Consider the following 14,571-nt stretch of genomic DNA (forward strand, 5'->3'; position numbering starts at 1 on the left):
CTGTATGATGGGGAAACGAGCTCAGAGAGAGAATGGGCCTTGCCTGGGTCACAGAGCAGATTGGTGGCTGAGAAGCAATTAGAAGCCAGGTCTCCTGGTTCCTGAGGTTCAGGATGGGGAGAAAACACTGGGGAGCTACATTCAGGGGACCCCATTTTTAGGCTAGCACTGCTTGCGTACGGTCTCTTACCACACCCCCACCTGCTCTGGCCGCACCAGATATCTTTTAGACCTCGAGGGGCCATGGTCTCGTTCAATCTCCTCTCTAGGTTGCTGCACTTGTGTTTCTGTGCCCATGACCCCTCTCTTATGCTAATGCTTCAACTTTTCAAGCCCATCGCTCCAAGAATGAATTAAAGAGTCCTCGGTGTGAGCACCTCACTGTACTCGTACTACCTTAGTTGAAACTACAAGTTCATGTATTTGTTTCCCCACTAGCCTGGGAGGTCTACATCGGTGTCTCTGTCTTGCTTCCTGCTGCTTCCCTCTGTGTCTAGAATACGGTCTGGCACACTATAGGCTATGAACAATCATAGACAGATAAAGAAGTAGTCTCATATGATCCCAGTAACAATCCTATGAGATGTCAACCTCCCCATTCCACAGAAGAGAAAACTGAGGCTCAGAAAAGAGCCCTGCCCATTGTGACCCCTGCCCACTGAGCTGGTAGAGCCAGGATTTGGAGAACCCAAGTCTTCTGACCCCAGGTCAACATTTTCTTTATTACGACCCCCTTCCTGGCGTAATAACTGAACTAAAAAAGTTCCAGTTCACACCATTTTGGACCTGTGCGTTACAACTGGGGTGGGCTGGCGAGTAGAGAATTCACCCCATAGCACTGGAAGACAACGTGGGGAGGGGGTAATGAAGGAAGACTTTGCTAATCATTCCCTCTGCTACAAGGAGCACTTGAGGCAGCCAGCCTGGGAGCCCCAATTCACTCCTAGGTTAAGGCAGGAAGAACAGGGACCCTTCCAGACCAGGGCTGAGCAGGCAGTGCAGGGCAGCTCTGCTCCAGGGAGCACATGCCTGGGAAGTTTGGGCTTTGAACAAAGGGTGTGGCATCTTTTTTTTAGGATTTTATTTATTGATTTGAGAGAAAGAGGGAGAAAGAGAGCATGAGCGGGGGGGGGGGAGCAGCAGAGGGAGAGGGAGAAGTAGACTCCCCACTGAGCAGGGAGCCCAATGTGGGGCTCAATCCCAGAACCCTGGGATCATGGCCTGAGCCGAAGGCAGATGCTCAACTGACTGAGCCACCCAGGCGCCCCCGGTGTATCATCTTGATTAAGAGGGAAATACTCAGTAGGAGGCGACAATTAAGTATACTGACAACAACAAGCATTGGTGAGGATAATGGAGTGACTAGAACTCTCACATCACTGGTATGACTACTGATCCGTTTATCCACTTTGCAAACCGGCAGCATCCAACTAAAGCTCAACATACTAATACGGTATGACCCAGCAATTCAAATCCTGGGTAGATCCCAACATAAGTGACTGCTTGTTTCCACCAAAAAGCATGTACAAAAGCGTTTATAACCCTCAAATACTTCTGATGGGAACGTAAAATGGTACAGCCACTGTGCAAAACAGTCTGGCAGCTCCTCAGAAGTTTATATACAGAGTTACCATGTGATCCGGCAAGTCTCCTCCTAGACAGATACCCAAGAGAAATGAAAACCCACGTCCACCCAAAAACGTGCACATGAATGTTCATAGCAGCATTATTCAGAATAGCCAAAAAATAAAAAATAAAAAGTAGACACAATCCAAATGTCCATCAACTGCTAAAAGGATAAATAAAATATGGTCTACTCACACGATGGGATATTATTTGGCAGGAGGGGAAATGAGGAACCGGTACATGCCACCGTGTGGATGAACGGCGAAAAATGAGGCCCAGTGAAAGAAGTCAGTCACAAGAGACCAGATACCATATGATCCCTGTCACATGAAATGTCCAGAACAGGCAAATCTATGTAGGGAAAGAAAGTAGATTAGTGGTTGCCGAGGGATGGCAGGGGAGGGGGAGCTGGAGAGAGTGACTGCTGATGGGTACGGGGTTTGCTTGCAGTTGCCACGAACTGGAAACAAAAATGTCCAACAACAGAATGGGTGGGTAAACTTGTAAAGGAGTGAACCACTGTTTATGATATAATTATGAGTGCAAAGCAGCAAACCATGAAAGAGTACAGACAGTCTGGTATGAAATTTTAAAGCAGACAAAACTAATCTAAGACGACAGAAGTCAGAATAGCGGCGGCTCTGGGGGCTGCTGACTGGGAGGGGCCCGAGGGGACCTCGTGAGGTACGGGAAATGCCCACCTTGATCTGCGGCGTAGTTACAGGCTGCACCTGTATGTAAAACTCACTGGGATTGTGCCTTCTACTGTATGTAAGGTATAAGTCCCATCTCAGTGTTTAAAAAGTAATTAAAAAAAAAAAAAAAAGAGGCTCAAGTGAAAAGACCAAGGCTCAAGTCCTGGCTGTCAGGCCTTTGTGAGAGTCCCTGTCCCTCGGTGTGCCTTGTTCTCCATCCTCCAGACATCGGACCAGATGGTTTCAAAGAATCCAACTGGCACTGACAGTCTGAGATTCTGCGAATTCACATACCTATTTGTCACTGAGTTTGTTGGGAAATCTGGCAAGTGCTTGCCATCAATGCGGTGTGAAGAAAAAGGGGGCTGGTTGGCTGCTGTGGGCTCAGCCTTGTTTCCAAGGAAGGCAAGGTCTTTGGAAAGTGGGTGGGAACACCCTGCCTCCAGGAGGGAATGTCACTTTCAATATGAATCATCTTAGGCAACCAGCAACTTGCTCTGGGAATAGATACCCTGACTCACTTCTCCCTGACAGGAACAAGACTTGCTACTAAAATTTCAGATTTCAAGAGAACCAGCACAGCCCAAATAGCCTCTCAGAGGCGGAAAAAAAAAAAAAAAAAAAAGAAGAAGAAGAAATCAGCCTAGTAACCAACCAGGAATCACAGAGGGGATGGGTGTCTTTGTACTGAAGACCGGACGAGGCCCAAAGGATGCCGCCGGCTCACATGGCTGCTGGCGCCAGGGCTGGGACGGGGACCCGAGGCTCCTGACCTCGAGTTTTCTTTTTACAACAACCTGCTACTATAGTTTTGAGAGAAATAAATTATGCTCTGTGCTGGTGGGAAGCCTTTTAAACAAAAAGAAAAAGAAAACAGCCAAGATGCATCTTAATTAGAAAGTGCTTGGGAAAAAAATCTTTGAGGGAGGAGGGTGCAGAGAGCACCATGCCACGAATGGTCTGCAGCATAAGAGAGTGAAAATCCAGCAGGCTACCTCAGAGGTGAGCGTTTTGCTCTGATAATTACCCAGTGTGACCTGAGGTACTTTCTAGTCTTTAGGAGGTAGCGGCAAAATCATGGATGTGTCATTCAAGGCCACAGGGAGACGCCCTCCCCACAGGACTGCAGCATCTGACTGGCAGCTGCCAGTTCTGCCTGTCCTTCACATGTGGGGTTAATATTTTCATCCCATTACCCTCCTTGTGCTAAAAAGCCCATCTGCCAGTGACCAGCGCTTCTAATCCATTTCCTCTGCACTTTGACAGCCGCCAGCCTCCGGATGGAGTAGCCACGGCTCCCAAAACATGTGACTCCCCCGAAGGTTTGCTCGCTGCCCTTACGCCTGACCCGTTCTATGCAAGGAATTGCAACATCACCACTTCCGACGCAGATGACAGCCCTTTCTCAAAACAAACTCAAAGCCTGGGTCAGGAATGTGCACCACAGCCTGCTAAGAATCAGTGAGCAACATGGCCTGACAATGATTTTCCAAGAACTATGGATGGATACTGGGTGTTTTTGCTTTTCAGAAAAAAAAAAAAAAACAAAACCTCATAAAAGTGGATATGGTATTTTCAGCCAGATAAATCAACGTGTTCTGCTACCCAACAGCAGGGAAGGTGGGAGGGGGACCGGGAAGGGTGTACATGCATGCCAGGCAGGGTACTGGGGCGACCTAACCCTGCCCCACCTTCACAGGTAAGTAAACTGAGGTTCGGAGAATTTTGTGACGTGCCCAATTTCATTCAGTTGGTAAGTGCTGAGGATTTGAATCCAGGCGTACCTCTAACATCAAAATGCTGCCTCCCAGAAACGAGCTCAGAGATCTGTGGAAACAACATGGAGTTCTGTGGAAAACTGCAGAAGCAGGTGGTTTTCGCAAAGGTCTCTCTGGCAAAGTGTGCAGTTCCCTAGGCAGCCATGCTGGTAGAGTAACTCTCACCCCCACAGAAAGATCCAGTGAGACTGGGGTGTATGTGTAGGAGACTGTGAGCATTTTGCAGAAGGCACTACGAAGTCACACGCCAAAAAGCAATTGTAAAAGTGACATCTTGGGACCTGGATTTATTCCCTCTTCAACATCATATTTGCTCCGTTTACAAGGCAAAGATAATTTTTCTCTCTGCCAAGGCCGAACATTCCCAGCCTGTGATCTGAAAATCATGCTGTGTTCATTTTGCCTCTTAACTCACCCAAGTCCATAAATCATCCCTGGAAATGCGGATTTGGTTGGCAGTTCTATCGGGGACTCACAAGGCAGAGGCGGAATCCAATTTGGCGCTCTCACGGTCGTCCTGAGCCGGCTAGGCGACGCGAGCATCTCCATGCTCCACAGAGAAGACCCCCAAGCAGCAGATCTGCTGACTGAGCAGGACCCTTGCTCTTACGGGGTTAGTCTGCTGATTCTAAATGCACTTTGTGACAGAGGAGGAAGTCAAGGTGGCTGAAGAGAATGAGAGGAAGAGAGCAAAGCAGGATCCAGCCCCTTCCAGCCAAACCTAGGACAAAGGGCTAAGGGAAAACAGGGCAGGGAGAGACTGCAGCGGGCAATTCATTCATTCCAAAACATTTACTGAGAGCCCACTACATGTTATGTGCCAGGCACTGTTTCTTTCCTTGGAATATAATTATTTTCCCAAGTATTTTTTTAACAAAAAGAACAATGGCAGCAGCTTACTGTTAACAAGTATACATGGACGGGAACATGTAGGCACGCGGGCAGGTGCTGCACATGAACTTTATCTAATCTCCACAACTGCTGGGTGAAGGAGGTATTATCCTCATTGTACAGATGGAGAAAATGAGGTGCAGAGAGATTATGAAACTTGCCCACAGTCCCATGACTCGTAAGTGGCAGAGCCAGGATTCAAACTCAGGCAGGCATGGTTCTCAAAGCCATACTACCCTCAACTCATCGTGCTGACGGCCAAAGGCATGCTTTGCAATCCTGTGTTTTTGGGTTATTGGGCTATGTTGGGAGAAAAGAGGAACATCTGAATCTTTTTTCCAAGCCCTGAATACTCAGCTAACTAACTAGTGATGTGTGGAGATGGGTGGCTGCAGACCCTGGCCATGAACTGTGTGTCCTCCCCAGTTCCCATCAGGGCAGGGCAGTAGAAGATGCAGCCTCACCAACCCTGAGACCAGCCCTCTGCCCTGTTCCCTTTTCTGTGGCCACCATATGTGGTCACTGGGGGGACAGGGCAGCACAGTGGCTTATGGACTGGGTTTTGGAGCTTGACAGCCTTGTAATCAAGGCTCTGCTTGATAACTGTGTGACTAAACAAGTCCTAAAACTTGCCTAGCCTCAGTGTCCTCATCTGTGAAATGGGGATAAAATGGGTGATATATTCCTTACAAGGGCTGTGAGTAGGACACAAGAGAATGTAGCTACAGTGGCTGGTGTGATGCATGTGCAGGGGGCAGGTGGGCTCTTTACCCCCAAATCATACACCTCCTGACAGTCTGCTCCTACTAAAGCTCCGCAAATTTCTACTTCCTGGTGGTGATCTGGCCATGACCATAGGCTTGCATTTCAACAATCTGGCCTTGGTCAGTTTAGCTAATCTCAGAGTGGGTGGTGCCAAGAGCAGAGGGCTGGGACTCAGGCCACCAGAGTCCAAGTCCCCAGTCCTGTAATGTGCTGTGTCTCCTTGGGCAAGTCCCCTCCCCTCTCTGACCTTGGTTCCCCCCCTGCCCCATCCGACTCAGATGAAGGAGTGGGACTTGCCTTCAAAGAGCCTCTCTGGTGGCACCCTCCCAGGACTCTGTGCCCATGCTGACCTTCCCTCCTGCTAAGGGAAGATGAAGTTAGCCTGGCTCACTCTGGCTTCCTGCAAGGATTAGTGCTCATTAAGTGCTTCAGGGCTGGAAGCTGACACCAGTACAAGGTGTCACTTACCACCTGCCCGGAAACTCTTATCCTGGCGGGAGGCTGATTTATTCCATGGCCTTGAACCTTAACCTTCCGCTGCCTAAAAATTCCTCTGTAAGCTGCTTAAATGAGGGAGTGAACAGGACACTGCCCGCCAGTGGGCTGCCCACCCACGAGCTCTGCCATGGGCACTCCAGGGCTGGGGAAATAGGGCAGGAGGGATCGGGGCTTGGAAAGCCCTGGAGCCCTCCGGCGGGTCCCTGGGTCCTGGGGTCTTGGACACGCTCCAGTCAACATGGGAGAGGCCCACACTGTGCTAAGAGCCTTACATCATCCTCATAGCAGCTGATTTTAAGAATGCCAGTCGCGGATATGTGACTATGAGCACTTCTCATGTCTTAACTCATTTAGTTCTCCAAACAGTCCTGTGAGCAGGCAGTACTGTGGTCCCAACTTTACAGCTGGGACCCCGAGGCCCAGAAAGGTTAGGAAACTTGCCCAGGTTCACACAGCTAAGAAGTGGCACAGCAGCATGCAAATGCAAGCCATCTGGCCCCTGAGTCCATGCTCCTCAGCCGGCTTACTTATTGTCCTTCCAAGTCCCAGCAGCAGCCCTTCCTACAGGTAAGGAAGCTGGGCCTTTGTGTACTGAGCCACTGTGCTTTGTGGCATTTCCGGCTGTGTCACGGCTGCCTCCTCTCCTCCCCCCCAACCCCCCGCCCCCAAATGCGTTCTTCAAGTGGCAGACTTGCCCCTGGAACTTATGAGTGATCAGAACGCTGCCATCGAGTGCCCGCTCTGGGCCTGGCTCCGGGCGAGGCCTTCGTCCATCTCCAGTCTGTCACCATGGGCCCTGCCCCACCCCACAGTCTGAAGCTACACAGCTACTAAGTGGCAACACAGAGGTTCTCCTGAGGCCTGCTTAGATCCAAAGTCCACACTCTGCCCACCACACCTGGCTGGATGCTAACAGGGACATTTGAGTGACGTCTCAGAGGAAGGGGAACGAGGCAGGGATCTGCCATGGCCTGGGCCACAAGGCAAGGAGCAGGCTGTGGCCTTGCTCGCAGCCCTGGGGTCTTGGGAACATTTTATGACAGGGTCTGCTGAGCCAGAGGTTAGGAAAAAGGAAGCCACTTTGACTCTGAATCATTAAGGATACAAAAACTGGCTTGAGAGATACCTTACTCGGCAGTCTTGCTCCCAGAGTGAGAACAGATTCAAGAAGGGGTTCACGGGCAGCTGGGAGGGGAATTCAATTTAGTGAAATGCTGCACAGGAGACCAGGCTTGGCACCTGATGTTCTCACTGCAAAGTCAGGCACCAGTATGAACTCGTGACTCTTCCCCGTATGCAGCCCTCTGGGCCCTGCAGGCCTGGGCAGGGGGTTGCTAAAGCCCATGTCCAAACAGCTTAGCCAGGTGGGGGGGGCATTGCTGTCATCTGGCCTTCCCGGCAGGGCTCAGTTTACAGTGAAGTCACTGAGGATGGCAGTGGCCAGAGCCCAGCCATATGCCACCTACCAGCCCACATGAGTCTGGAAAAAGAAGGGGGAGGGTGACAAGCAGCTTAACTCAGGCCAGTTCACCTACTTCTATTTTTGGGAATAGTCTGGCTTTGAAGCCCCTCATGGATCTACCTCAAACTAGAACCCCCTCGTCTGGGTGCTTTCCCATAAGCCTCTGTCTCATAAGACACATTTGTAGGTAACCACGGTCATAGCCACTGCCTATTAAGTAGGTTCTGTGTCAGGCAGGCCCTAGGCTGGGGTTCTGATGTTTTCATTAGTACCACTGTGCAGAAAAACTCAGGCTCCCAGAGAAATGACTTGCCTAAGGTCACACAGCTGGGAAGTGGTACATAAGCATTTGTTGAGTGAAAGACAAAACTGAGACCAGCTCTCCCTGCCCAGTTCCCCGGGTCCCTGCACATCCTCCTTTCCCAGGGGCCAGACGCCCACTGTGACCCCTTTCCTATCTGCAGAGGAAAGATGCTGTCTCACTGTCGGGACTGTTGCAGGCACTGGATAATGGGCACCCAAGGGAGTAGCTGTTCTGGGAGACAGACACCCAGGGGACCTCAGGACTTCCCATGGGCTCACCTGGGCAACTGCTGACTGCATGTATTATACTGTAAATTGTAAATCACTCACACATACTTGGCCCTTTGCGTGTTCATACGTACTCTCACAGCAGTCCAGTATGAAGGACAAATGAGCAGGCGGCCATAGAGGTTAAGTGACTCAGACTTGGCCACACAGACAGCTCAGGACAGAGTGAGGACTTGCACCCAGGTCTTCTGATTCAAGGTCCAAGTTTCTTTCCATCATTCTAGCTGCCCACTTTCTCCATCAGGTTTAGTGATTGAAAAGGGACTGAAGAGTTGAGATGCAAAGGACAGCCCTGAGGAATTTTACACAACAGGACGTGGCTTAGCCCAGGCCTACTTATAATGCTCCCCATGGTGCTCCCTCTGTCCCTGTGGATGGTCTGAGCAACAGCTATGCCCATGCCGTGCAGTTTCAGAAATCAGCTCCCCTGACTTCCACTAATTCCCTGAATATCTGCAAACTGTTAGAAGGCGGGGGAAGCCTCCATGGTTCCATCCCAGATTTACACTAGTAGCCAAAGCTCCAAAGACTGTGGTGAGGCCCACACGGGCCCCCTTTCCCCAGGTCTGATGAGGGACGTTGGGGAACGTCTGTGTTCCAAGACAGAGAAGACAGGCAGGCTCCTGGACAGAAATCCACACATTTCATATTTGAGGTTAAAGAAACATCTGTCTTCCTCTCTTCTGATTCAGGAGTCCTCCCTAGGAATCTATCCTAAGACAATATTTTATACACAAAGATGACAACTGCTGAATTATTTTTAATAACAAAAAATTGGAAACGACTTCTGTCCAACATTAGCAGGATGGTTAAATGAATTATGGCATATCCATGCAATAACTGCAACCATTAAAAACATTCTTTATGACAAAATTTGAGTAAGTTAGGGAAACACTTATGATGTAACATTAAGCCAGAGAGAGAGAGGACATAAAATTATATATCGAAGGGAAAAAAGCAGAGAAGATTGGAAGGAAATGAACAAGATTCAACAGAGGCTGCATCTATGTGGCAGGATGAGTTATTTTTTGTCTGTTTTCCACTTTTTGATATTTTTTCTTTTCCCCTATGTTCCTATGATAATCAGAAAAATGAAAGAAGCTACCCAAAATTCTCTCTCTCTCTCTCTCATAGACATACACACACACCCACACCCACACACCCACCCACCCACACACACACCCCAAGGGGAGTGAGTTATCTGAACATCCAGAAATGATGTGATGCTGACTGGTTAGAGGGAGGAAGGCAGGTCCCGTGTACCTCTTCCCATAACACAAGCACTTTCCCCAAGACCATACATGTGGGGGCCATCCCTTTAAATCTGCCTCGAAGATCTTCCTGGGACTTTTCATCTGGCTTGGTTCTTTGGTTCTGGACCTCAGGAGCCTGTGTCTCTAAGTAGTGAGGAACATAGCAGGTGAATCTCTGTCTCCAGCCCCGGACAACTCCTGTCTCTCAGGGAGGAAGCAAGCCAGGCCGCCTCCGGCATCTTTTCTGGAGAAAGGCCTGCCGAGAGGAGAGCTGGTGACTTGGAAGGGTGTTAAATTTGGAATGTGAGGCCGTGCCCACAATAAGGCACTCTGCAGACTCTCCAGCTGAGACAAGCTTTCGAGTTAGGAGAACCCGTGGCTGGAAAGGGAAGAGACACGAGCAAGTGAGGCGGCAGGTCACATAGGAGCTGCCGACACGAGGCAGCACCCGTGCCGCTCCCTGATGAGTGACGGTTCTGTCCGTCCACCAGCTGAGCATGCAAGACGCATCCACAGGACCCTAAAGGCGGCACACGTGCCCACCTCATCAGAAACGTGTTCCGTTTCTCCACGAACTCACCCGAGATTGTCTAAGAGCTATGCTTGGGGGAGTGGATTTAAACCCAGTCCTCTGTGCCCTTCAGAACTCCAAACCTGCTCCTTGGAAACAGGTCTCCGTTCCTCACCATCCCCAGTCACACGTCCAAGTGTGTTTGCTCTAAAACACAGATGCTAAGTGCGTACAAAGAGTGTAAAGTGAGAGGGAAGCGTGTTGGCTTCCCCAAACCTAGAAGGCTCAGAAGCCTCAATAGCCCAGAAAGAACTCAGACTTGGGAGCCTCCCAGGTATGGGGAAACAGGGACACAACTCAGCGGTGGGTGGGGGGGGGGCGGAGAAGAGCCAAAATTGAATTCCACTCAGCCACCAGAGGGGCAGTGGTTCTCCCCAGCACCAACTCACCAAACATGTTGCCCTCATAGCCGTCTTTTGTGAGTGGCCGGAGCTCGTTTTTCCCCATTGCATAAAGCTTGTAGCTCTGCCAGGCGAACTGCATCATCTGCAAGAAAAAGCAGGAAACAGAACCTGAGATGGCAATTCCCAACCATGTGCACTGGCCACCTGGCTTTGCCCTCCGCAACAGGATTTGAAACCACATTTAAAAAATAGTCTTCCAAACTGAGGAAGACGACTTCCTCTCACATAGTTCTATTCATGGTGACGACCCCACGAGCCCAGAGTCTACCCACAGAGGCCTGAGAGAAGACACAGAAAGCACTAAATATATTCTAGACATCCTTCAGTGCCAAAGTGAAAAGCCACCTCTTCCATGAAGCCTTCCTGCTTTGCTCTGGCCTAAAGTGGTCTTCTAAAAGGAAGGAAACACCTCACTGAATGATGCCTGGTATAATCTAATAAAGCAATCCCCTGGGCTAGGGATTATTGGCTCCGTTCTGCAGATAAGGAGACGAGGCAGAGACCTGAGGTAATCTGTCCAAGGTTACCCAGAGTCCGTGAGAGTGCTGGGAACCGAACCCATGCCCTGTGGCTCCGAAACCTTAAGTCTGTCCCCAAAGCCTCTTTTCTGTCCCCTAAAGTCCCCACAAGTCTCTCCAAACTTTTCCGACACTTGGCTTGACCTACCCTGGCCATCCCAGCTTCCCTAGCACCCCAGCTGCTCACTTACCAGTTTTTGTTTCCCGAGCTATGAACCATAAGCTCCTCAAAGCCAGAAACTACGCCTGCCTCAGTTTCCCCCACAGCATCCAGCACAGGGCTTGGCACATGTAGGCAGCAATGAGTTATTTATCAATTTTGTGCCCCAGTCCGTGCACGAGTGCTTACTACATACACTAAGGCAACTATGTCAGTCCCTAGGGAACATCACGCAGCCACCTTGGTCCCCCAATCGCACTTAGCCTAGAGGCCAGAGGAATGCAAGCTGACACGTGAGCTTAGCCCTGCTCTCCCAGCCCCCGGGCTCACCTCTCTAGGGTGCTGCCTTGTTGCCTCTGCCTGGCAGGCTGCTTGGGTGACAGCAGGGCAGGCAGCTGAGGCACAGCTGGGGGCCTGGTGCCCAGGGAGGCAGCTGGTGTCATGTAAAGAACTCAGGCTTCGCAGCCAGAGCCGTCTGTGTTCTCATCTCACCTCTGCTTTGACCTTAGCAAGTGACTAAACGTCTCTGAGCCTCAGTGGACTTCTCTTTGAAATGGGATAATAATAGGGGCTGTTTTGCTGAAAGGTTTAGCCCCCAGTCCTGAAAGGTTTCCGTGAAAGAAAGTAGCTGGAAACACTCAGTTTCTGACCTGCCACAGCATGTGATTGAAAAGCACTAGTCCTCTGCCCTCCTCAGCCTCTAAAATCCCCGTCTGGTCCCCCAAGCCACAGCCACCACTCCTCCTTCCATCCATCCTTGGGTTCTCAAACTTTGTAGGCATCAGAATCACCTGGAGAGCTTACTGAATCAGACTGTCAGCCCCATCCTTGAATTTCTGATTCAGCAGGTCTGGGGTGGGCCCAAGAACGTGCCTTTCTAACGAGCTCCCACATGATGCTGCTGGTCCACAGGCCACCCCTGAGAACCGCGGATCTGGTACACGTGTTTATTTCTATTTCTCACCTCACCTCCAGACACTGTCTGGCACTCTACTTTTCTCCTTCTATCTCCCGGCCTGCCTTCCATGCCTCTTCCCCCTCCTTCTGGACATCTCCACCCTCATCCTCCATGCTCTGCCGTTCTGGGCGCCAAGGCTTAGGAGCAGTCTCTTCCAGGCACATCTGGACCGTAACTTCTGCTGTGCTTGCCGCTGCGGCCCAAATACACAGGCCAGGAGGGCAGATGTGACAAATCTACGGCCCACGCCCCCCGTGAAATGGCAGAATGATCCAGCAGCACCTGTCCACTTCACAGATGTTCAAACTGAGGCTCAGCCGTGGAAGTGATCAGGACGGCACAGCCAGCAGGGCTAGAACCAGGCTCTTTCAACTCCCAGGCTGGCCGACCCTACCCTCGTGCTCGGCCTGGTATGTGGCTTCCCATGTGACACACATGCAAATGTCATGGTAACGCATGCCAAGCACTTGGCACGGGCTTTGAGTCCTAGTTCCATTCCTCTGTTATTTTCTACTTATCCTGAATTGGCAATAACAGAAACTAATTGCCGGGTATGAGTGCTTAAGGGGGACTGGCCTCCTCCCTCAGTCTCTCTTATCTGGAGTCTCCCTCAGTTAAGTCAATGTGAGTTGCGGTGTGTGGGGGAGAACAGCAGGAGGCTGGTAAAACATAAATGACAGCAGGAGAGGTCTGGAAGGGGGAGGACGGCACCCTCCCCTCCAAACCCGTCCTGCTTAAGAGAAAGAGAGAGAGAAGTGGGTGTACCTGAGTAATTAGGAGAATCGTAGGTTATCTACATGTTCCCAGAGGAGCTCCCACTGCAGGGACGTGGAGACGTTTGGAACGGGGCCCGTTACCTCAGTCATCCACATCAGCGGAGGGGAACGAAGGCACCAATAATCCCTCTGCCACCTGGGACTGGATTCAGAAGGCAGCCAGAGTGGCTCTCAAACCGCCCCCCCCCCCCGCCTCCGCCCGGACACACTTGTGTCTCCCATCTCGGGTCACAAGTGGCTCAACCTGGGCACTGGATGAGCAGAAGACAGGAAAAGACCCCCAGCCAGGCAGTCCTTACTTCTCTTCCTAAAGCACCCTAAGCAAGCCACCGACCCGGTGTCCTGTCCTGTGTCAGCTACAGTTTGGGCTAGAGCCCCAGTGGGAATGCTACTCTGGCCCCACCTTCTACCTCCTTGCCCACTGCTTATCTTCTTTCAGATCCCAGTTGAAACAGCACTTTTGCAGGAGGCCACCTCCCCAGCCACGCCTGAGTCAGGCCCCCACTCCTTCCCCACATTCCTGATGCCACAGCCCACAGCAGCCTGCAGTCAAGCTTTTATACAGTCGTCCCCCCACCCCCAGCCCCTAGTCATTGCTGCATGTCTTGCAACTCAACCAGCGACTGGCACATACTAGGTGCTCACTAAATATTTGCTGAATGGCTATAAGAACAAGAAAATGGGGGCACCTGGGTGGCTCAGTTGTTGAGCGTCTGCCTTCGGCTTGGGTCATGATCCCAGGGTCCTGGGATCAAGCCCCGCATCGGGCTCCCTGCTCTGCGGGAAGCCTGCTTCTCCCTCCTCCCTGCTCCCTGTTTGTGTTCCTGTTCCCACTGTGTCTCTCTCCGTCAAATAAATAAATAAAATCTTAAAAAAAACCCCACAAAAAACAAGAAAATGGCTGTAGAGTTTAACAGATGGTTGGCAGACTGGTAGACCACACACGTCCTGGGTAGGATAGGTAATGGGTCAGAGGGGAGAGGCTTCTGGGCAACAGGGGCACTAAGGAGAGGGCAAGTGTGTGTCTCAAGTGGGTACCCAAGCGTCCTGATGGGCATAGGAAGAGGAGGAACCACAGAAAAGCTATCTCACTCTGGAGCTGGCGATACGTGCCTTAGGTGACCCCTGGACCGGGCTTTAGAGGTGGACAGACCCTCGCTTTGTGTTAGGCAGTTCTAAGACCTCAAAGGTCATCCAGACAACCTCCTGCCCCATGCAAGTTCCTTAATAAAAGATTAAGTAATGCCTCTTTGAACACCCCCAGTGATGGGGTGCTCACCACCTTACCCAGCAGCCCATTTCACTACAGTTTCACAAAATTCTTCCTTAATCGGTCCAAATCTGTTTTCCCCTATGGGCCATGGAGAAGACAGTTCATACTGCCTTTATACCAGAGACCTTCAGACAGGGAGAGCCAACTCTCCAGTCACCTTAGGCTGTCTGTTGGCCCACTGAGCAGCCCAGCTCCTTCAACAGTTCCCCTCCTGGCAGATCTCTGAATTCCCTGAAACCGCAGACCCACACATCATCATGTTTTTCCGGGGTGCCCCGAGACTTTGTTGCCCATTTGTTATGGTTGGCTATACTTTTGTTAATGAGCAGAAACCAAAGTGCAGACACTCCCT

The 14,571-nt window shown here is 50.9% G+C and overlaps 1 protein-coding gene across 5 annotated transcripts in view; it reads right to left on the bottom strand.

The window, feature by feature from the left end:
• The window catches only part of LOC112811541 (mannosyl-oligosaccharide 1,2-alpha-mannosidase IC), a 170,439-nt gene that overhangs the window by 106,404 nt on the left and 49,464 nt on the right, over positions 1-14,571 (bottom strand). For all 5 annotated transcript variants that reach the window (XM_073903160.1, XM_073903159.1, XM_073903158.1 and 2 more), the window contains one exon: positions 10,520-10,616. In XM_073903160.1, coding sequence (XP_073759261.1) covers positions 10,520-10,616 — 97 coding nt within the window. The remainder of the gene's footprint in view (positions 1-10,519; positions 10,617-14,571) is intronic.

Source organism: Callorhinus ursinus, unplaced genomic scaffold, assembly GCF_003265705.2.
Source record: "Callorhinus ursinus isolate GAN/ISIS: 27379988/994484 unplaced genomic scaffold, GSC_fseal_2.0 scaffold18, whole genome shotgun sequence".
Lineage (NCBI taxonomy): Eukaryota > Metazoa > Chordata > Mammalia > Carnivora > Otariidae > Callorhinus > Callorhinus ursinus.